Raw genomic sequence first — 24,544 nt, 5'->3', positions numbered from 1 at the left:
CGTTGTCATTATTTTGTCCACCCCTGTACATTTACATTAATCTTTTGCTGGTCAGTGATATGGCAATTATTTTCTTCACTTGGATCAGCATCCATAACCTGGATTCAAATATATTATGAAGAGTCTGTAAAAAAAAGCTGATTCTGTACTTAAACATTTACAAAGATTAAATCATTGATATGGAATCCAATATTATTTTTCAGGTTACAACTAACTATACATAAAGTTTGAAGAAAAACTGAAAAATGCTCAAGCAAAAGTGATTGCTGAGAAATACTAAGTACAATTCCTGGGAAACTCTTGTGGAGTAGCTACTTGTAAACCACTCTGTCATCCCATTTGTTTGGTATTCTTGCCAAATAAATTAATTAAATGGTCAAAGTGTTTATTGTAGTCTTACATGGCATGCGTGCCGATTTTGAGTAAATGGTTCATCTCTCTGATGAGGTACTGTGTTGTGTGTAAAATATGTATGAATGTGTCTACATTTGCCCAGTTGGTGACTCACTGTGACTTGGGTCTTCATGAAAGTCAAGCTATTGGCAATGCTGTGCCCTGTGACGTGAGAGCTTAAGAGGTCAAAGACAGTGAGTATGACCACGTTCATGACCATGTTTGGGAGAAGACAGCTTATAGTCAGTTGGTTTCTGTAGTCTGTTAGTGTTGTTCCTGTTATGATTTTCTAAATGATCAAGTAGAGACAAATCTCACACCCTGCTCTATTAACATTTAAGATTTATTGTGACCAACTTTGACAGATATCAGATCACAGTGTGATAAATCTAATGATGGTTTTTAAAGCTCTGTTGAACGAAGAATGAGGGTGATTTTCTAGCAAATAGCTTCACATGTGCTTTGTTTATATGTATATATATATATGGGTGGGGGATCTCTACTCAGCACTGCCTTATTTCTGCTGATGGAAAATAACTTGGGAAGCTTTGAGTATCTAAAACTGACCCTGACCCCTCACAATCTGAGAACAACCACAGCTAAACTGACACAATTACAGCAAATCCTAAATATCTGCCATTCCATTTGATGTAACTGCATTGTGCACAGTTATATTATCAGTTATAAGCACAGGTTTGATGTACAGTATAATTTGCATGTATTGTATGTATTCATGCATAATCAAGTCAGATTACTATGCACATTTACCAAGGACTGGGGCACTTGAACCTCAGCAGAGGTGCCCTTGACACCCACACACCCACAAACACCACTTAAACTACATCCTTTATGTCAAGTGAGTTTAACCACTGAGCAAGCCAGAGGGGAAAACTGACAATCTGGTGTCAGAAAGGCAGCTGCAATTTACAATGCTTTGCCTTTCTAACCAGGAAATTAACCTCTATTTCAGTGACCTGCTTGTTTTTCCATTAGCTTTGAAATCCATGATTTCGACATCCATATTTGTCATGCTCGCTAAGTTTTATTGCTGTGCATAAATGAAGGTGATGTGGATCGATTTACAGTGTTAGTAAAAAACAGCTTAATTGGTACACTGGAGGAGGAGAATCTACCTACTTAACATAAATAAATATCTACGTTATTAAGCCCTTTCGCTGAACAAGCGACCTCCAGCAGTGTTATTTTTAACAGCAGCTGACAGCAGCTCAATTCCTCGTTTTGAGGAACATTCCAGATCTGTCAGGTCCACAGAGCAGCGAATGGGTCAGTGTGGCTCAGCTTCATGTGCCTGCGTTGTCTGATAGGCTAAGCGGGCCTGACACTGCGAAAGGCCACGCCCATCAGCGCTGCCACGCCCACCTCTCCTCCACATCAAAGCGCAGAGAACCAAACTGTAAGCAACTGTCTGCTGTTTATGAGAGAACGTGGCGAGAGATTCACGATAACGAGAGATTCACGATAACGAGGCTGAGGACCAGGAGCTGCTTTCATGCAGCCTCAGTGATGAGACGAGGGGCTCAGAGTGGCGGGCGAGATTGGCCAGCTGTGATTGGTCGAGCCTAGTGAAGGGGCGGGGTGTTTGTGCGTGTGCGTGTTTGTGTCTGCGGTCATACAGACGCACTGTACTCCAAGGAGGATCTGACGGCGAACGGGGACAACCTCATCATCCCAGTCTGAAAAGCCTACAGCGGTGAGTGAGCCTTTAAAACTCGTACTAGTCCGTAGGTGAGTGTCTGTGCTAATGAGGCAGTCCGGAGCAGACTGATCGACGCTCAGAGCTGCTGGAGCGCGATGAAGGGAGCATAGAAAATGGCAAATACTGGGGCGTGTTACAGTCAGTCAACAATCAGTCGCTGTTTACACGGTCCGAGTCCCTCATTCAGTCATTCAGCCTCACTGACGGAGCGGTGTGTGTTGTTAGACGGAGCAGGGAGAACTGCAGTTGGCGAGGACACTGATTAATAATTAATGAACAGGGTAATGATTATGAATAGCGCATATATGTTGTTTTCCCGGTTGCTCAGGGGAATATTAGATGTGTGGGGCTGTCCTGTTCATTTTATTATTATTATTATTATTGATGGGTGATGTGTGTACAGGTGCCATGTGAGTGATGCGGTGTGGGGCCAGCAGGCCTGTGCTGCGCCACCAGTGCCCATCCAGTCATACCACAGTGAAGAGGCCTGTGCGCGCGCGTGTGTGTGTGCGCGTGTGTGTGTGACGTCAGAGGCAGAAATTGCGCCACAAAAAAAGACGACGAGACAGAGCGGACATCCTCGTCTGACATTGACAACCAAGACAGCTTTTCTAGCCCCCCAAAGCTGCTACCTGCAATCACATTAACGCTCAAACTGTCACTTTTCTAGGACTTGTTTTGGTGGCTTGTATTGTGCCATGCCTTAAAGGGGAACTCCACCTATTTCTCTAAATTTCTGCATAATTCAGCCGTTGAGATGTAAACAAACCTCATTCAGAGTGGTTTGAAATGGAATGGTTTTTGTAGAGAAGGTTGCCAACTCTGATTTCTTTATAATGGTGGTGATAGGAACCAGGGGTCACAACACAAATATGCATGTTTTATTTACTGTCCAGAATGAGCTGTAAACCAGCGTACGTCTTCTGATTGTTATATGTTTATAATGCTAAAATAGTAGTAAACTGAAAAAAAATCCATTTTCTATGGGGACTTTTTTCAATCCCAACGCCCTCCGTGTATGTCTCTGGATTTTAAAAATATGCTTTAGGCCAATTATAACTTTATTATTACAACTGTGGTAAAACAGTGTCTCAGGCATCAGGCAATTTATTTGTAACCATTTTATATAACAACTGCCTGTGACGCAGCATTTATGGGCATTAAAGTCTTCAGGTGTCTGGTTCCTTTTACCATTACTGTGAGCAATTCTGATTCAGGTTCCTCTAGACTGGATTATTTCACATTAAACCAGGCTAAATGGCTTTGTTTACATATTGAACTAGCTGGTCCTGTAGAATTCCCCTTTAATCCTTGGATGTATTAAAGGGCCTACATGTCAAGAAACTCTACAATACCACTGTTTCCTGATACTGGTACTGATATTGAAATCTTGAGCCAATACAGAGCTGATATTCTTCCATTAAAAACTACTTAGCTTTAAAATGGGCTATTTTTAACTGAAGCACTTAACTAAAGATGGCTATCTAAATGCTCAAACTACTCACTCTACCATCCCACAGGAAGGATGCACAGCTAACATCATCACATCACACAATGAAAGTGTGCATTATTTCAGGCTAGATTTGTTACAGGATTAAACTGAATTCGTTCTTTTTTTCCTTCTAATAGCCAATTCAGCATGTTCTGCTGATATCAGCCCGATACCGTGTATGAGCTCAGTGCCATCTCTAATTGCTATTCTTTTATGTTGTGATATTGAGACATCCCATTGAAGGGCAGGACAAACTTACACACAAATACTTGCTATTAAACGGTGCTTGTGTCTTTTATTCTGCATTATAATGTTTCCTGGAGTTGGAAACAGACATCTGTCTTACTTTCATTTCCATTTGGACTCAGAGAGCCATTCTCATATGCTGCACATAACACAAAACCCATGTGATCAAAGAGAATATAAACTTTGTTTGCTGTCTGTCCTCTATTGTGTTGTAACGTGAATGCTTAGCTAGTGAAAAGAATTCTGCCTGCCTTGCTTAGAATTTATTTCCTTAGAACAATGCTTTTATACAACCAAGTACTAGTTGCTCTCTACATATGGCAATGTTACAGTCTTATATTATCAGAATACACTTGCTGACTGTGACTGATCTGTTTTTATTGAGTTATTTGTAAACAACAATTGTCAATAATAGCTGGCAGTTTGTCATTACTTTGGAAAAAGACAATAATTTTGTATAAAAATGCTGTCGAAACATATCTTTTAACTAATAGTTTCAACTCTCGGTCTACCAAAGCTGAGCAGATGGGTGCACCCTTTGTTTTGTCTGACTGGCTCTCTCTGTGGTTCTCCTTTAGTTCAGGAGAATGGACTTTAGCTTCCGTGATAATAATGCATGCGGGGCTCCCAAGCCAGGCCAGGACAGCCTGCTGAAGAAAGACTTTGTGGCTAGTCCAGAGGCAAAGAGCATTGACAACAAAGCTGGTGAGAGGACAGATGGGAAGAGCGAAGGTGAGCTTGAACCTTATGCAATACATTCTACTCTTTTTTGAAAAGTCTCAACATTTTGTTTTCTAAAAATAATTTACTGGCATTTATATGGAGTGCTTCCTAGACAGCATGTTATGTTAGCCAACAGCTACACTGTATGAACACTTTGTTAGACCATCAAAAAATATAAAGTTTTGGGAACTTTTATTATTGGATGACTCTGTGTTAGTCAAAAAGCCACGATAAAGCAATGGGGAACAGAGTGTGCAACAACACAAGGGCTTTGACATACAATGCACAAAGCTATTTACATTTGAGACATTCTTATTATAAATAATCATCAGTGCAGATGTATTAAGTCTGTACACTAAAGCTGTAGATTACATACAGTGTACTACAGAGCACAAGCTAAAAAAACTGAATGATACATTTTCAAAATGTATTATTTTTTAACATAACGTATTTAATGAACCATGTGGATGGAGCTCAATGCGTTCTCATTCCTCATCTCAATTACTTGTTTGCTGCTAGGATCGGGGATGGTCACAGCTGGTTGTGTAACCATGGTAATAGGCCCACACTCTCTGCCTGTCTCTTCTGTTCAGCATCAGTCGTCTATGACTAGCCCTCTCATTATACCTGATTAGGACTATGGATGAGGCTGGACTGTTTCAGGAACAGACTCTCCCACCTGCCATTGACATTAAACCAGACTCTGTCACACTTCATGAACTTAGCCATCTGACTGGACCTGAAAGGAAATACCATTTACTCTCATTCTGCCATTAACAAAATGACAAAACTCAGTGTGATTTCTCTTGTCTCAGCCTTCCCAGGGTCTGGATTCCTTTCTGGAATGCCTGGGGGGCAGACTGGGAGCCAGTTTCAGGGTTTCCTAGGAGCAAGCCGCCCTGGGGCACCTGAAAAAACGCTCTTCAGCACTGACGTATCAGGTGAGGCCAACTGTGGCACATCTGTCTAGGAAAAGCTTTTGACAGCAAATGTTCTTTGAGTATAAGAGAAAGTAATGGTTGTTCAGTAAGTTCAGTTCAGTGAATTATATTTTCTGAATCTTGCTTAATGATTATTTTTGACAGGCTAAGACTCAATACAAAAAAACAATAATGACAGCCTGGTAGATGATGATATTTTAATTATTATCTTAACTGAGGAATAGGTATTTTCCTAAATAGCCTGTTGTAACTTATATAATATATATTACTGTTATAATAACTTTGCTATTTCTTAACAGAAGTCAAATTATGCTAATTTGTCATGGGCATATAATCGGCCTGTGAAACTGATCTAAAGTATAAATGAATAAAATGTAACATTTCAATGTAAATACAAACAGTACTGTGAAAAGTCAGAGACCACCCTTTCCTTTATTTTATTTCCAGTCAAAACAGCCATTAAGTGCAAGTTTTTCATTTTTCAGAGTCAGAAAAAAAGCAAGAAACATACATTTAACAGAAAATTACACAGAAGGCTCCAACTCTAATTATAACATCTATCAGCATTTAATTGGTCCACTCTTCACTTCTGCACCCTACTGTGACTTTAACTCTTCCATTCTTCCAGTCTTAAAATCAATGAGCTACAGCTGTGTTCTTCCAACAAAAGCTGTTCCTAAAGGTTAGTTCCCTTCAAACAGACGCTAACATTCACGCACACAACTACCCAAACACACCTTAGCTGCCTTGCAGATTTCTTTCTCATGTGCATCTAACATGGCTAAAGGAGATATTTCTGAGGAGATATAAAATATAAAATAATGCATAAAGATCTAAAATAATCAACTTGCATAAAAAGGGGAAAGTCAAAAGAAAATAAATGACAAAACAATAAAACTTTGCAAGATGTGGCAGACTACAACTGTCACAGTACTTAAAGCCTTTATCTTTGAGAGAGAGGAGAAAATCAAGCTCCACTCCTGCTTCAGATCTGGAAAATCTACACTTGTTTCTGTACATCCTTCTACTGTGAGAAGACAACACTATGAGTCTGACAGGATGCACTGCTGTCCAGAAACCATTACTGAAAAAAAGAAATAGACAAAAAAGAATATTTTCCCCCCAATTTTACGATACTACCAAACTGGGAGGGTGAAAACTAGCACATGCTTCCTCTGAGATGTGTGAGGTGAATTGATGAATCTAAATTTGTAATTGGGATTATCTGGATCATCAGAAGCCGAAAATTTAACCAACTTCTAAAACTGAAATTTGGAGGTGTTTACAGGAAGTACAGAAAAATATCCCTGCAAATTTATTTGAAAAACTAAGAGCAGGTCTCCCAAAAAGAATAGCAGCTGTAATAAAAGCAAAGGGTGGACACACTTAATATTATATTTAGTTGTTGAGACTTCTGAGTACTTTTCTATTAAATATGTTATTTCTGTCCAAAAACAAACGAACAAAAAAAATTGTATCTCCAATTTTGTTGATTTATCTACATCATTTGAACCCTGTAACTGTCTTTTACATTGTGTGTTGATCTTTTACATACATGATGAATGGAGCAATAGAAATGCTTCAGAATTACTTGGAATAAAACCTCTTTTAATTTACGTTAATGTAAAGATGTTTTATTCTAAGTAATCTTGAGGCATTTTTATTGCTCCATTCAATGTTTTTGCCTTCTGCTGTAAAGTTACTATTTTGGAGATACATGTTTTTTTTTGGACAGCAAAGGTATATTTTGTGATTTCTTCTGGATGCAGAAAAATTAATAACTTGCAATTAATGGCAGCTTTGACCAGAAATGTAATAAATGAAAGGAAGCTCTCTGACTTTTGAACAGTACTGTATGACTTCTTTATTTAGTCTCCTCTAGTACTTTTGGTTTGTGTCTGTGATAAAGCTACCATTTGTTTTATTAGTTTGAATGTGCTGTCATTGAAGTACACATCAACTTTATAATGTTCAGTCATCGCAGTTGCACCTATGGCACACCGTGGTGCTCTTGGCAGTGGCCCCAGTATCTCATGTCAAACTTTGAGTGCCCCTATTTATAATGAAAGAAAGATCAGTCCAGCCTCCAAACCTCCTAGCTGAGCGGCAGGACCAGCGAATCAGCAAACGGGGCTCAAGGACAACAGTATGGACACTTTTACAGGTTACTACTGTGATAATGCTGATGCCTGTCATGTCATTTATCTCCTGAAACCTCATGCACTATATTTCCGCTGTTATGCTTTGCAGGGTTCTCCCAGCCAGCAATGAATATGAGTGCTAATATGAATGTGGGCATGGCCCCGTTCCAGTCCTCTAAACCTCCCAGCTTGGCTGAACCTCAGAAGACATCTACTCTGCATGCCAATGAACCACCCAAACCACTCCAGCCACCGAGTAAACCTTCTGACACAAGCCCTCTTAACACCTCGGACACCTCTGCAGGTAAAGTTCAACTCTACTTAACACACCTCACTGCAGACTTGTGCAGGTAAGACAGACGTTAACTATTAACTATCAACACTTTTCATTATCTCTAATTATAATGCAGGTCATAGTGCTCTTGTAAACAACACAACAGGATCATGTTAACTTATTAACTAAGGTGTGTGGTCAGTTTCTTGTTTCGGAGTGACCAGTCAAAATGCTAACCACACCACACTGAGGACAGCTTAGTCAGAATGATGGTAGAATATTTCAGTTATGTTCTGTCTTTGTTGTGTTTAAGATATTTAATTTACTTTCTTTTCTTTTTTCCTTTTAATTAATAAAAGTGCAGTTGATCAAAATACATTTTCTATTTTGAACATTATCTCAAATGAACCTTCCTCTATAATGCACTTGCAGTATGAAGCAAATGTATTCAAAAAGAGTAAAGTGAACTAGAGATTCTGGTACAGCTAACCTATAACAATACGCATGTACAGATGAATAATAATAGTGCAAAGTAGACAGCCATCACCCTGCGTTCTCAGGCTTGAACAACCTCTAAAGACTTTAGGAATGCCAGTGGTTTGAGATGGGATCTGGTAGTGGTTTAAGATCCTGGATAATAAACAGGTGTGTCTCACAGTGCAGTGTTCTTTATATACCTCCTAAGGCATTCTGGTCTTCTGGTGCGTGCCAGTTCACAAATATTTAGTTAGTAACACCCACTGAATATACACCTAGCCTATACTATTTTAAAACTGCATAGTAAAAAGCAGAAAGGTGAATTGTCAAAAAAAAAAATAAAACAATTAAAAAATACATACACAATGCCTGATCAGCATTTGCCTGAATACACATGCCTTTTACTTGTAAGTGTGCTTCTTCAGCTTTAAATCTAGGTGACAGCTGATTTATATTGTTAATCAGTAAGTAATTACTCTGCTGTTTTGACAAGATATCATTTCTAAATGATCAGATTAAGTAATATTCCCCAAATGCCTATAATTTTCAAGAAGAGCCCTTTTTTATTTTAAACACTAGGTCAATAAAATTAGTATTTATAATATTTTTCCCGTAAGAGCTTCAATTCCTTGTCACTATTCTCTGTGAAATGTAACATGGACATGTGTGATGAAATTGAGTGCTCTTTCATGAAAGGAAGTGAACAAAATACTGTGTATGCATGTGAGTACCTCTTTAAACCAGTCAGAATGGAGAGTCTACACCCTGATATTTAACACAGATGTTTTAAGAAGGCCTTCGGTGCTGCTGAGGAAAAAGTTTTTTTCTGAAAATTGTGCACCTGTGTGGAAAATGTCACCAGCAAATGCATTAACTGGCCAAAGAGTGGCCTGCTTTTTTGGGCTTTTGTATATAGAAGACTCATAGGCCCTGAGCTACAGCACTGTCTGTCAAGCAGAAATATTTAGGGGAGCTTTAAGTTGGAAACTGCCATTTGTTTCTACATTCCCAGTCAGCTGGTCTCTACAGCTTTGATTCATTTATATTATCTTCTGATTATTTTGCTTGTTTGCTCTTTTATCTTGCATTATGATACAGTCAAGCCTAAAAAATGCAAATCTCTAATTTGTCCATTGAGTAGCAAAAGTGGTGTCAGATTTGTCTTGTCAGGTTTTTTCTCTGTGGTGCAAGTGATGATAGATTCCCAGTCCAGTGCTTCTCAGGCCTTTATGTGTTGGTGATGCATTTTTGATGACCTTTGTTCACAATTGATATGCATGGTAGAAAATGACACTTCCTCTTCCTCTCTGTACACCACAAAGTTTGGGGAAACCCTTGGACAGGTGAGGACAAGCTCTCCACAGAGCTGTCCCATTCCCCCAACAAACCAGAGCAGAATCCCACTAAGCCTTTGGGTATCCAAGGATATCAGGATCAAGATGCTACATCTGAGAAAGAGTCAAATGAAGGAGGCCAGCAGAAGAGGAAGAAAAAATGTGATGATACGGAAGAGGTGCACGGTCTCTTGGAAAGCCTCCGGTCTCCTGAGAAAACTCTATCAAAAAGCACTGACCAGGAAGGCTCTTCACCCCCAAGTCCAGGGGAAAGCTGGAAGAGCGAGATTCGAGAGTGGGGTGGAGGCCGGATCCAAGCCAAAAAAAGCAAGAGCAGAACAAAGCTCCCTGAAGAGTGGGCCACCATGGCAAATACCAGCAGTCCATCTCCTCCACCTGGCCCAAGTCCCTCTGTGGTCACAGACATGGACGTTTGTACTGCTTCTACCACTAGCAATGAACAAGGGAGTGCACCACCTTCTATGACACCAGATGCTTCATCTCTTACAACCACAGTTCAATCAGTTACCCCAACTGCAAGTCAGACAAATGTTATCTCACCATCTACGATTTCAGACCCTTCCCAAAGCACCCCAGTAGTAACTGGCTCCTCACATACAGCCCCAGATTTCACCTCTGGCTTTAAAACTAGTGTAGGTTCCATCCCTAGCCCACAGACCAGCACTACCTCCCTGAACATTTCCACTATGTCTGACCCCGCCCCCTCCCTTCCAGTCACCTCCAGCACTGTAGTAAGCCAAAACCCTCCAGCTTCGGCTTCCCTCACCTCACTCACAAAGCACCAGGAGCCACCGCTGACAAAGTCCCCCCAACTGCAAGGTTGGTGATACAGAAGAATATATGGAGATGATTTCCTTAATGCATGGCTCAGTGGAGTGGGCCTTCTTCCGCTTAGCTATGTCTGTACTGAGATACCACACCCATTGTAGGTCACAGTAACTTACTGTAGAGCAATTTTCCATGAAAGTCGGTTTAAACTCAGATGACAACACACAACAAAATCCCCAGCTGGACACAAATAAACAAGCTTCTCTCATGCAGCACTGAGCCACGCTTTGTTACAAAGTGTGTTCACTTACAGCAGGCTGTTGTTAACTTACATGAACATTGTTCAGACTGGAGTCCTTAAAGCATGTCATAAAGTCATCTTTAATTCAAACGTCCTTCAAACATCATTCACTCATCAGTAACACTGAGTTTTTTGAGATCAGGATATTATACTATACTTCTGCATTATATAAAATAATACAGATAACTACTTTGAACTAACTTTTTTAACTGATTGATGAACTTATATTGATAGTAACTGTTACTTTTCTGTCGGTCTCCTTGCACACTGTAGAATTTAAGAGGACATTTGAACATGTTTGGAGGGTGATTTGCACTTAAAACCCTGCCTTGCATCACTCTGTTATCTACTTTGGAGTTGGGTCAAGTTGTAGAAGATTTAATACACTGTTCTGCAAGATTTTACCACCACCTATAGATTTCACCTCCGACCAAAGTCTAGTACACCTCTTTCAGCGTAGGTGAGATCTTGCAGAAAAGTGTATCAACCAAATTGAGCTAACTTAGGACCTTTGATTGATGTGCCAAGGAAGACAGAATAAAAGACAAGGAAAATATTCTAGGATGCAGACTATGTCTGCATGATTTAACAGACACTTCATGACATAAGCAATGCTACTCCAGCTCAGCTACAGTGTTTCCCATACAGTTCATAAGGCTGGGCAGCCTGCCATGCCAAACCCACGTCCCTCCCATCTTGGATGAGATAAAAACATTGGGTTGCAACCAGCAGGTTAAAGTTTGTTTCCTAGTATTAAGTTATTATGTGCATGCACATAAAAATGCATGCACGACTGCTACATCAGTTAAACTTTGTTGCCATTATACTAGTGTATAGTGCTTTTCTTGCTTATTGTCAGTACAGTTGTTGAAAAATAGCTTATGTAAAGATGTAAAGAGTCCCAAAACACCACCCTATCAATGGTGACACACACTAATTTGTTTGAGTGAAGTTGAAAGTGAGAGGTGTGCTTCAGCCAACGAAGTGGAGGCATTTAATTTTCAGATTACTGCAGCAGGTTGCTTCCTAGCATTCAGTTTTTTTATGTGGTACAATTTCATTTTTTGGCCAAAATAAAGTCCGCTGCTGTTCCGATCTGACTGATACAGCAGTACGATATAGCAGTGTGTGGCAGAGGCAAGCTGGTTAGTTCCAAAGGAGCAACATCTAGTGTTAGGTTTCAAAGTAGGTCAAAGTAGACTTCAATCGCTGAATGTCTTGCTCCTTAAATATAAATTCTGCAGAACGAAATATTAGTTTCGAAAGGTTCTATTGAAATATGGTGTTCAAACAGTGGTACTAGAAAGACGTGAAACTGAAGCATGGTGTTTCTATTTTCCTGTTTTACCATTGAGGAAACTAATGAGAACCATCCTCTCTAGATGGTAACAGACACAAGTAGTCAATGTTCTGTAGCATTCTGTAAGTCCTTATAATCAAAAGCAGGTCTATCAGGGCCTCCTAATAGACTTCACTCTCCAAACAGTATTTAGTGTTGGTTTAAGGATCGGTTAACCCTTTTTTCTATAGAAATATATGAAAACTATTCTTTGGCACAGTATAAAATGCAAAGCATTTAGTTGCATGTTAACTTTTCGGATATAAATGAACTGACTTTAACTCGCAATAAATTATTTACATTTTCACTTCTTGAAAGTAAGTGTGCAGAGAGTGTAAAAATTGTGTATTTACATGTACAGTTTATTCACAATTTATTATTCTGCACAATGATACTACTTCAGTCCTGCACCTATTTGGTGATACCATGACAACACTGGTAGCTTTAGAGGGTCTACCGCCCGGTCTAAAAAAAATCTAGGGGAAATGCTATAGTCCAGAGGTCTCCAACCCTGTTTCTGAAGATCCACCTCTATCTAATTAATGCCTTCAAAAGTCCTTGATTAGTTGATTGTGCATTAGTTTTTGGTTGGAGGTGAAACCTACAGGAGGGGATCTCCAGGAGGAGCGTTGGTGACCACTGCTATAGTCTATACATGCTGTTGTCTGTTCTGAAAAATTAGCAACATTACCACATAAAACATAAACTGGAATATTTATGTATGATTAACAGATCTCCAAGTGACAGTATTTAGAGAATAGATAATTGCTGCAGCCATGAGAAACTTAGAAAACATATAATAAAACTACCAACGAAGATGAATTAAAGATAGACAGTCTGCAACAGAAACATCTGTGTGAGAGAAATGCGGTATGTTACTATGGGTGAACATAATTTGAATTGCTGACCTCCCACCGATGTATCCAGTGAGCAAAGTTAACACAGTGCTGCACAAGAGCTGTTTAATTGAGTCCCAGTGCCCCAGATTGGCTGAGTTACTGTTATTCATATTTAACCCCTCTTTTAAAAGTAAATAAAAGTGTTCTCTTTGGGAATTTACTGTGACTGGATATCCCATAGTAAACTCTCCCTGTGCCATATACTCTCTGATCCTCCCTGCATGTATTAAACTGTCAGTGCTGTCTTAACACACTGATTGCTTTGCATTGCATCAATCAAAAGAATGTAATTGTTTATTGGCTCTTTTTCTGGATAACAGCAGGCCTCTTTTTCTCGCAGCATCTCCCAGAGTGCACTGATCCTTTACCTTTGCGTGGCTCTCATGAGCTGTGTGATTATGTGTGTATGGGTTGATGACAGTGTCATATTGTAGGCCAATCTTCTTGCAAACTTGCTGTTACATTTTAAATATACTCATGCTCTGCTCAAGACTTTCTCTCATCTAGAACTGTTTTCATAATATAAATCTACAGCTCTGCCAGTTGACTTCTAATCTGAGAATCTGCTCAAATGGTTGATTTTTTTCCTCAATGACTACTGGACATCTGGATGTATTAATAGCAAAATAATAAGTATAGCACATTTATTATTAATGCAAACTCTTTTCTTTTCACTTTCTGTTTATGTACGACACTGACTGATGAACCCTGGACGTAAAACAGGTAAGACATCTCTGTCTTTCATTTTATATAACTCTATAACATGGAACACCAAGAAAATAGTGATTTTATCTTACAATTGAAAAGTTGAGTGTGATGTCTTTAAAATGTTCTGTCACAAAAGCAAATCATAAATGAGCAACATTCAGAAAAAGGAAGCACCTTAATGATGCTTAACGATAAATGAATATTTAATTGTAATACATTTGCATCTTTGCCTGATCAAACTACTGGGGGTGCTTTCTGCATGTCATGTTAACACCTTATAGCAACTATGCTCAGATTTAGTGTTTTACCCTTATGATAGATGTCCATAGATGGCACTCACTGTGCAAAAAGCATAATACTGTCAAACTAGCAAGTTGAAAGTGCATGCACAACTGCTAAATCAATTAAACTTTGTTGCCAGTATACTAGTATATACTGCTTTTCTTGCTTATTGACACTGCAGTTGTTGTAAAACAGCTTATGCAAAGATGTGTAGAGGTCCAAACACCACTCTATCAATGATGACACACACTGATTTGTTTGAGTGAAGTTGGAAGTGGGAGGGGTGCTTCAGCCAACCAAGTAGAGTCATTTAATATTCAGATTAGCGATGACACAACTGCAACTGTGGGCTGAAATTTTCAAGGAGGAACTAAGATGCTGAGAACATCATTAATATTTTCTAACCTTTAGCACCCAAAATACCAACTGCAGTGTCCCAACAGAAATAGAAACTGAAAGGGCTGATAACCAGTAGTGCTGAGTCATAGCTCCAAGGATATGGACATGTTGCTATTATGAATTTATGAACATGAACATACTCTATATGTGCAAAAAGTAGCCAGACACTCCTTCTGATCAGTGAGCTACTTTAGGTGCACTCATTGCTGACACAGGTGTTCAACTGCACAAACAGCGTTTAAAAACTTTTAGACATATAGAGTTTCATAGTCGAACAGTACGAATGCTAGTTTCATGAACTGCCATGGTTCACTTGTCACAAGACCAGGGTATCAAACTCAGGCACTATTTAATTTTTAATTAATGTTCTGCTATAACCCAAACTGGACATTGTTTATTCAAAATACAGACACTTGCAGTAGACCTTGAAATATTACATGAATACCTGTAATCAAAATTTAAATGTTCCCAGGAGCTCAGTCTTTTAAACCTGCCTATTTGCTTAAACTAGACACCTGGCATCCTTTCTTTGCTGCAAGTTCAGTAAGACTTGGACTCAATTTCTGAGCTGACGTTAGGAGTTTATATCAGTTAAACTGCACCTGAAATGCACCAAATAGTGTGTTTGGTGTGGAATTGCATAGAACTGTGTAGAATTGAGGTGTAACTGCTGTCCCATATATTGTTGTTGGGGTAGGAGAGTCAGAGCGCACATTACGCTGCAGTGCATGCTGGGGACCGTAGTGCAGGGCATTGTAAAATGGGCTAAAATTAATTGAGAATTAAAATAGGCCAGATAAGATTGCATCGTAGGCCTGATCTGGCCCGCAGGCCTTGTGTTTGACACATGGGTCCTAGACCTTACAAACAAATGTATAATATTCCGTTCATGTGAAATGAAATTATTATTCCAGTCTAGATGACATGTAATAACATCAGTCATCTTCAACAAACACAGCTTGGAATTAATATTTTTGAAATGAATATATATCATTTGCAGACAGCCAATAGTCTTTGAGAGGTCTGGTTTGTAATTTAAAGTAAATAATCTTTTGTTTGATCATCTACTACTTTCAGTAAACTACTGCCCTGGTATTTATTTAGCTGAATACTTGTTAGCAATGACATACGTGCAGTGGAGAGGAAAAGCTGCTGAGACATTGCCTACCAACAGCATATTTCCTGCTTTGACATAGCAGAGGGGAAATGCAGATGTAAGCTGTACCTGTCAGGGGTTGCTGTGACCTACATCTCTTCTTTCACGATGAGGACAGGCCTCTCTGAGATCTTCATTGGTGCAAACAAATATCGGTTTTTGAACCTTTCTTGCATCTAGTTACAACCGATCAAGGAGTCCTCCTCCAATAATACCTATAAAATAACACTGTGCATCTATTTTAGTAACAGTAGTTGTAAATATTAAGTGATATGGGTACGTAAGGGGAGAGAAAGTGGTGTGATCAGGATCTTTAATAATTTTTTTGATGCACAAAAACTTTTGTAAAAGGTCATTTTATTAATGACACCCCTTGTCTTTTTCAAGTGAAAGAAGGCTTCACTGCTAAAGACAAGACAGAGAAGATGGATACAACTGCGAAGATGGATAGTTCCAGCACACTTGGGAAAGCAGACAAGCCTGAAAAGACAGAGAAGATTGATACCTCCATGAAGAAAGAGAGTTTGGACAAGAATCAAGAGGCAGAGAAAAAGGACCATAAACCTGAGAAGAACGAGAAAGTTGAGAAAGCTGAAAAAACAAACAATGAGGGGAAAGAAGAGAAGAAGAATGGCAGTGAAAAGGTAGACAAGATGGTCAAAAATGAGAAGAATGAGAAGGCTGGTAAAGAGACAGTCAAACCCACTACAGCTAATGGAAATAAAGAACTGATCAGCCCTGACAGCAAAGCTAAGGTAGGTCTTAATAAATGGTGAAATACTTTATCCATTGCTAAAATTTAGTTTGACCAAGCATTTCCTTCCATGACTTAAAAGAGTGATCTATGCTAGCGTGCTTTTTTGAATGTTCTGTTTGCATGTGGCTGTGGCATGTAATCATATGCAGGCAGACAAACAGAATTCAGCAAAACCAAACTCGCATTCCACTGGAGAAAATTCAGCCAGTAAAAAAGGCCCTGCATCCAAGACAACGACCCCTACCAGTGGCACTAAGAAACTTTCTGGCACCACCTCTGCCCGCGAAGCAAAGGTGAGTAGACTTTTTTTTCCCTGACCAGCTGTGGCAATTTGGATGTGAATGATAGTGAGCATGAAATAAGTCTGGGTGTGATTTGGGTGTGAACTAGTATGTGTAAAAGTCTGCTTGCTTGCAGTGAAAGCAACTCAGATCAAATCAATTTTCCACTATAAGGAAGTGTTTAAGAAAAAAAAAACAATTGGACATTAAAAATGTAGCATATTTCATTTGTCATTGCAAAGATTTTTCTTAATTGAAAAAAAGATTGTGCAAGCCATATAGGGGTACATTTAAATGACTTAGATTAACTGCACAGTGAAAGTGTAACAATTCTTTATTTTGTTATTTAAAAAAAACAGTCATTAAGAAATTATTTTCTGTGAAAATAATAGATTTTTGTATAAATTGTTTTGATGTTTGTCTTCACATAGCATAAGCCACTGTATATGATAGTGGGTAGGCGCAAGTCTACAGTGCACAGTGCTATCTGGTCTGGATAAAAACCCATTTAGGTCAAAATCGAGACTATGGTCTGTCAGGTGACTGCCTTTGGCATCTGATAACAGGAGTAACCCTCTCTATGCTAACAGCAGTAGTATGTCATCTCTCCTTCAAGCATGCAATTAGACCACTCTTTGACCCACTTCACCATGTCGAGGCTACGTCTCCAGACCTCTTACATGAGCTCTTTCTCTCTTCAGACTCCAGAGAATGGTGCTCCACCCCAGCGGAAGCCCCCTGTGCCAAAGTTTAATGGCAGCACCAAGAGCAACACCCGCACTGCCCGGGGTTCCTCTGGTTAGTCTCAACTAAACTTGACCCATAACATTCAACCTTAACTTCGTAAGTTAAAAATGACAGATTCCTAAATGCCTAAATTCACTACATGCCAAAAGTGCATTTTTTTCCTTTTTTAAGTTTTATTAATATTTTATGGTTAAGTCAACTTACAACAACCAGCATACCATGTTTTGACATGTGGTTTAACCAAAGTATTCTTTTCAAAATGTATCATTGCTTTGCAGTGAACAATTTTACTTTTAACATATTATGTGGGAAAAGTCTTGAACTGTCTAATTCCACAAGACAAATTTCTTGTTAAGTTGCACCATATTCTGTGTTGCTTTCTAAGCTCAGATTTGCTCACAGAACCATGTCTTTAACTTAAAGTCTCTGTTTTTAATTCCTGTTTTTAATGCCTTCCTCCTCCAAAAAGCTAAAACTCCGCCGAGGACAACCCCTACCTCCTCCTCAGCGAATGCCAATGCCCCAGCCACACTAGCCACCAATGGGACCTCAACCACTCGCCCATCACGCATCACCAAACCCCCTGTTCCCAAGCAGGTTCCATTACCAAGGAAGCCTCCAGTGCCGCGAGCACCCCGTAACAACCGAATCGCTAACACCCCCCTGCCTGATCTAAAAAATGTGTCCTCTAAGATCGGCTCCACAGACAACATGAAGTACCAGCCCGGTGGAGGCAAGGTACAGTGATCGAGAGCAAGGTTACTCTACTTCTTAGTACAGTAGTTTAATTTCCATGAGATTTGATGTTTTTCTTTATGGCTGTATAAAAATGACCACCTACAGTACCAGGCAAAAGCATATCTATCTACTTAACTCGTCGTAGAATAATAGTAAAGACATCAAAACTTTGACATAACGCAAAGATTTATGCAGTGAATGCAAAGGTATTAGTGTAAGGTGGTAAAGATGTAGTATAGATAGTTTGACTTTAAAGAAGTTTCCTTACTCTTTCAGATTCTTCAACAGTGTTAAGACCTTAAGTCTCTACTCTGTTTGTAAATCTGTGACTCTGTGCCCTCTGTGCTTTGTATAGATTCAGATAGTCCACAAAAAGCTAGACTTCAGCCATGTGACCTCCCGCTGCGGCTCCAAGGACAACATCAAGCATGTCCCAGGAGGAGGGAATGTAAGTGCCCCATGTCTTAGTATTGCGTGCGAAGCATATATTATACCTACACCTTATGTATAAGTACTTTTGTCTTAATATGTATGTATTTAGCACTTGCCTAATAATATTAGACAAACGAACAAAACTTACGTACCTAAGCAATGACATTTTCAATTTGAAAACGTCAGTAGACTAATAGCATATCGTTTATTAAAGTTCATATTTGGACTGATATTTTGTTGCTGCTGTTGTATGTTGGACACCCCTGGACAAGTTAGATATTTTGTTGATTTTTGTGTGAAAATGAAAAAAGTAACCTCAACAAACTGCAAAAAAAAACAAAAAAAAACAAACAATGCAAATGCAGTTACTTTATATTTGATTAAAAACTTAAAACTTAAAAACAGTATCAGCCTGGGTCATCCACAACACATCTAAGGGGCATTACATATGTAAAAATATTTATGTATAAAATGTATAAAAATACAGAACTACTATGTAATGTAAGGATAGAACACATAATTCTCAATGATTTCTACTACATTATGACTCATTTTGACTCCTATCACAGATAAAGGACTCTTATCTCTTTAACATAACAACCTCCCCATGAACTTAATGTCTTCCTAATGTGATGATCTTCAGGTTCAGATTCAAAACAAAAAGGTTGATGTGAGCAAAGTGACCGCAAAGTGTGGCTCCAAGGACAACATTAAGCACAAACCAGGTAACTAACTGACTGCTTAGTCAAATGCTGATCATTTCTCTGTTTATACTATACATATTATGTAAGTAACCACTGATCCATGACAGGTGGTGGTGACGTGGAATCTCCTAAGACAAACAGCAGCCCCAATGCCAATGAAGGATCACCGGATGATGTGAGCCATAAACCAGAAGGCGACCAAATCAAAGTAATAAACGCCACTGCTACCTCACCTACAAATCTCTGTTCTACTGTCATGCAGATTTAATTTTAGTTGTCAGTTTGTAAAAATGTAGCCAAAGCTAATGTACAGAGGACTTTAAACAAGTCTCCAACACCTTTTTGATTAATTATTTCAGTTAAACTGAACCACTTGAGTTAAATTCAAGTCTAGGTTCAATTTAAAGGAACAAAAAGAACATCTAGTACTTGTGGCCAAAAAAATGGTCACATCTGTAAATCAACAGATCATCTCGCAGTAAATCTGCAGAACAGTTTTGCTAATATTTCATTAACGAGTCATAAACCATTAGAAGTTTCTTTTATCTAGGTGTCTGTTACAAACGTTATTAGGCATATATTAGGGTTTTTATGTTTTTCTCTATGGATACAGTATTGAGGAAAGAGAGATCAGAAACCACCCTTTATTTATTTAATTTCCAGTGAAAAGTTGTCTTTTTGGAGTCAGGGAAAAGCAGAAAACATGTATTTAACAGAATTAGTCAGAAGCCACAACTAAAAATAATACATTTTTAAGTGTGTACATTTTTTTGCCTTTAGAAGAGCTTCCATTCTTTTTGGAAGACTTGCTTTCAGTTTTTCAAAGAAATCTGCAAGGATGTTTTTCCACACCTCCAAAGTTCAGTCTTAGAAGTTGGTTGCATTTCATTATCCAAACACATTCAATGACGTTAAGCTTTGGGCTTTTGGGTGGTCAGTCCATCATTTTGAGAACACCAGCAGTTTCATTGTCTGAAGCAGAGACTGATTTTCTCCTGTCTCTCAAAGCTGAAAGCTTTAAGTTTTTTCACTTCTTTTCCTTTGACTTGCCCCTTCCTTATGCAAGTGGATTATTTTATATCTAATCCATCTCTGAAATATCTCTTGAAGAATTAATAAGTTGTATTTAATGGCTGTTCTGACTGGCAATTAAATAAATGAGGGGTGGTATCTGACTTAAGCACAGTGCTGTACATCATGATTTATTGTATTTGTAGGAAAACATGCCCAAAATACATGAACTGCTGGCACTTCTTGCCCATCGTCACACTACAACACATTTGTACCACAGGAAGAGTAGGTAGCAGAAAGGCTGCAGCATCATGAAAGCTATTGCTCGTATGTGAAGTGGCCTGTGCTACACTCCCCTCCTTCTACACAGAGCCTGTGTTAACAGACATTCTGATACATCCTCATCATCCTTTCTGTACATAACAGTGTTCATTTGTGTTTCCAGGCTGGGGAGCAACAGCAGAAATCCGAGGGAAGCCCACCTGCCCCTGCTGCAAGCCTCCCCAGTCAGGCAGACAAAGGAGCTAAGGAGAGTGGGCTGAAGGAGGGCTCCTCTGCTGTTCCCTCTGGGGGAGAGGGGTTCTTGAACTCCCAGGGCCTGGACAAGCGTATCACTGCGACAAGTAAGAATATATATTAGGCACCTTAACTAAGCTGCGATCTAGTCCATGGGCCTTTAACTCTTAATATTTTTAATTTCTTTCTGTAGGTTTTTCATTTCATTATTCTATTTAGTCTTTCTCGTCTGTTTAACTAATTGCTCTGTTATCCCCACTTGTTCTTTTCTCTATTTCCTGAGTTATCCTTTTTGTCAATGTCTTAAGAAAACCTCAAAACTCTGTTTTTTTTGTTCTTTTTATTTTGTTTCGCCTTTGAAAAAAGGAAGGGGAAGGAGGCAGCTGCCCTTTATTGTCGTCATTGATAGCTAAAGCATAAAGCTTTCAAAATTTAAAAGCTGATTTGGAAATCAGTAGCCATAAGCAAAATTGTTGGATCTCTTTTTTATCATGTCAATTGAATGTATCCAACATGCCACTGAAAGGACAACTTTAAATTAATTCTTTCTAAAATTGGCAAAATGTACAATTTAACTAAAACCAAAGGCACTTGCTGGGGGTTTGTTTGAGGGACAGACTCTCTGCCCAGTCATGTAGCCAGAGCTTTATGATGACTGATAAGCCATGGAAGCCATAAAACAGTTTAATCAGTGCACCCTGATTGTTTTATAGTGTTTTGGAGCTGATAAAAACTCTGATCCTGATGTGTAGAGTGTTCTGATTAAAACACAATTATAAGTACATGATAACACTACATACAGCTCTAAACTGTTGGTTTGGGATGCATAAGGCTATTTTATTTGACTAAAACAGTTGCTACACTGACACTGTTTGCATGTTGATGAGTACATTGTCAGATATTGCCCTCAGAGAATTTCTCAATTATAGCCTTCCAAATTATTTTTAGCTATTAAAGGAAGTTCTCAGAAATGGTCTCTAATCATTAATGTTCTATTGAACTCTCCTTCCTGAGGGATGTCTGTCTTTTTTCTTCCAGCAAATCACAGCCACAAAAGGTGTTTTCAAAAATTTGAAAATGAGTAACCGTAAGCAAATCTCTTGGACCTATTTCATTACATTATTTGAATGCATCTGACATGCCACTACAAGGTCACCTTCAAATTAATTATCTGTGATATCAATTTTATATTCAAGAAACTTTAGTAAGGTATACATCTCAGCTACAGCCAATGCCACTCGGAGGCCTGTTTGAGATACAGACTCTCCAGCAAGTCAGATACGCAGAGTTTTATGCTGACTGATAAGTAATGGAAGCCTTCCCATCCAGTGAGTTGCCATTCTGTTCCATCCCACAGTTAAAATTTCCTGTCAGCAGATTTCTTTGCGAAACTGATACATAGAGTAGGAACAACTAATGTTAACATTCCCATTAAATGAAGAATCAGAATCAGAAGAGTTATATTAGGACAAGATCAAAGCACAATTTACCTAAATTATATGGGCATTTTAACTACATTGAAATGAACTGAGTAGACCTTTGTCCCACTTAGTATTGATGCCACAGGCTTCCTAACAAATAAATTTAAGATTAGATTGATTTGATAGAAGAGTTTATTTAACATTACTTGCTCAGTGCCAAGAAATTCTAATGCTATCCCCAGTTCAGAAAAGGTTTCAAACCCCTTGATCTAAATTAATCAATATATTAATTTCAATATATGATGTGTTTTATCAGAGAAAACACCATTTTTCCACTCAAAGCTCTGAGGTTTAGTACCTCTAACTTCTGTTCCACAGACTGAGTCTTACATGCTGAGCTTCCAAGAGGATGCACAAGCTCACACGGACCGTGGCACCAATATCATCTCCTGGTCCTCCCCGAGTGGCAGCCACCTCCCACCCACATTGCAACACCTCTCGCAGTGTTTCTCCGGGGTCCACAGTCTCCCTCGTCTCAGTCCAGCCTGTCGCATCTAGTTGCCAGGGAATGGGTTCAAACAAGTACACTAGCAGTACACAAGCTGACCCGTTAAAACCTGCATTTATCTCACCATTGTCAACAGCTTCTTCTCTCTTCTTTAACCATGTTCTCTGTTTCCCCAGATATACACAGATCAGATCTCAAGGCAAGGCTTTGACAGGTTTGTGGTTTCATTCAGGATAATCCATACTTGGTTTCCTTCATAAACTTGTCTGAATGCAGGATGTTGGTAGCCTCATACAACCATCCTGAAACATTTTTTTGTTTGCTTTCCAAGTTAGATTTTCTGTGGGGGTCAGCAACGCTAGTGGTGAAACTTGAAAACAAGAACAGTGGCTGCACCAAATGCTTACGACCATTTGGTAGCACCAGCACACTTAAACAGTATGAAACAACAAAAACCTAGACAAAAATAAAATTAGTTTCAGGATGGTTCTACGAGGCTAGCAGGTTGGAGGTTAAGTATGAATGGAAACCACTGGGTAGGATTAAGTTTATTTGGTCAGTACCAGTATCCACTTCACTATCCTCTACTGCCACTATAACCATTAGTATATCAACACTACAGTGCGTTGCTCCAAGATTATAAATGAACCAGTATTATTTGTCCCTTTGGCAGCAGGTATCCTTCAATGGAAACTATAGAGTTCACTTCAGTTGTGTCTTGTTCAATTATTATGGCCGTCAGTAAGCACCCACTATTACAAGCATGCCAGACTGTCTGTTTAACCTAATTAAATCAACAAACACCACCTACTCCTAACATGTTACCTCCATACATAGAACACTACTAGGCACTTGTAGGCTGTTTGAATAGTAGGACATTTACAGTTCCACTGTAATGTGCATAGATTACAGTAACAATGAGTCATTACCTTGTCTGTCACTTATATCAGCATTTCTCTGATCTCTAGAGTAACTGAATAATTAGTTGAACATCAGGATCGTAGATTAACACACACCTTCCCAACGTTTACTGTAGCACAGAGTGGAGAAAAAGGCTCAGTCCCACATGCTATATGAGTGTTATGAGAGTATGCCAGGAGCAGAAGGAAGAGGCAGTAAGAAAAGAAACATGAGATGCTGTGGGACATATGAAGGCGTATTATGCAGGAGGGAAGCATGCTGACACAGCACGACGAAAATACAAAATCAGGTCCATCTCACTGTCCATGATTAGGAGATGTTCTGTATGATACCCATTGATATGGTTGTGAAAGAACTGAAGAACTAACTAAACTTAGCATATGACAATGTGATTGAGGGACAATCGATTACATTTTAACTCCAATTAATGTTGCATTAAAGTTGCCAAGTGGTATCTAACTGAATGCTGTTGGCCAGTTTAGTATTTTATTAATTTGCCTGCATCATAAGGAGCTGCCACGTAATCAAAGGCATAAAAAGGTGTTTTTTTATACCTCAGTCGGCCCAAGAGGTGTAGCAAAATTAATATTTGATCCACCCCTTCAGTTTTATTCATTTTTCTTCTTCCAAACTCCAATTTGACACTGTTAGACTATTTGGACTATCTAACTACTTCGCATTAGACCAGCGATTTGTAATCACAGTTCATGTCAAGTATCAAGAGGGAACAACATCCAAGAACTTCTCCACTACAGGTTTGATAGAACTTGAAAACACGACATCCCACTGAATTTCCAAATACAGCACAGAAGCAGAAAGGAAAGCCCCTCCCTACAGTTTTCAAAAAGAAGAAAAACGTGTTCAGTGTAAAGTACAAACGCTTAAAAAGGATGGTTT

General features: G+C 39.0%; 1 protein-coding gene across 1 annotated transcript; it reads left to right on the top strand.

Moving 5' to 3' along the window:
• The first annotated feature begins 1,858 nt into the window (after positions 1 to 1,858).
• On the top strand, positions 1,859 to 24,544 carry LOC118802403 (microtubule-associated protein tau-like). Its single transcript, XM_036562932.1, has 14 exons — positions 1,859 to 2,104; positions 4,427 to 4,580; positions 5,387 to 5,512; positions 7,763 to 7,957; positions 9,727 to 10,578; positions 15,999 to 16,366; positions 16,518 to 16,661; positions 17,351 to 17,447; positions 17,866 to 18,134; positions 18,490 to 18,582; positions 19,210 to 19,291; positions 19,378 to 19,478; positions 20,727 to 20,904; positions 22,597 to 24,544. The coding sequence occupies exons 2-14, from the start codon at positions 4,436 to 4,438 to the stop codon at positions 22,599 to 22,601; spliced, it is 2,655 nt and encodes an 884-aa protein (XP_036418825.1). The 5' UTR covers positions 1,859 to 2,104; positions 4,427 to 4,435; the 3' UTR covers positions 22,602 to 24,544.

This window comes from Colossoma macropomum, unplaced genomic scaffold, assembly GCF_904425465.1.
Source record: "Colossoma macropomum unplaced genomic scaffold, Colossoma_macropomum, whole genome shotgun sequence".
NCBI classification, from domain to species: domain Eukaryota; kingdom Metazoa; phylum Chordata; class Actinopteri; order Characiformes; family Serrasalmidae; genus Colossoma; species Colossoma macropomum.
The sequence above is the reverse complement of the archived record's forward strand: the minus strand, read 5'-3'. Positions and strand labels throughout refer to the sequence as shown.

Excerpts from the sequence above, each read along its gene's own strand:
- LOC118802403 (XM_036562932.1), top strand. The coding sequence starts at position 4,436 with ATGGACTTTAGCTTCCGTGATAATAATGCATGCGGGGCTCCCAAGCCA. Across the intron at positions 16,367-16,517 it reads GCCCTGACAGCAAAGCTAAG|GCAGACAAACAGAATTCAGC; the intron begins GTAGGTCTTAAT and ends AATCATATGCAG. Across the intron at positions 17,448-17,865 it reads CACTGCCCGGGGTTCCTCTG|CTAAAACTCCGCCGAGGACA; the intron begins GTTAGTCTCAAC and ends TCCTCCAAAAAG.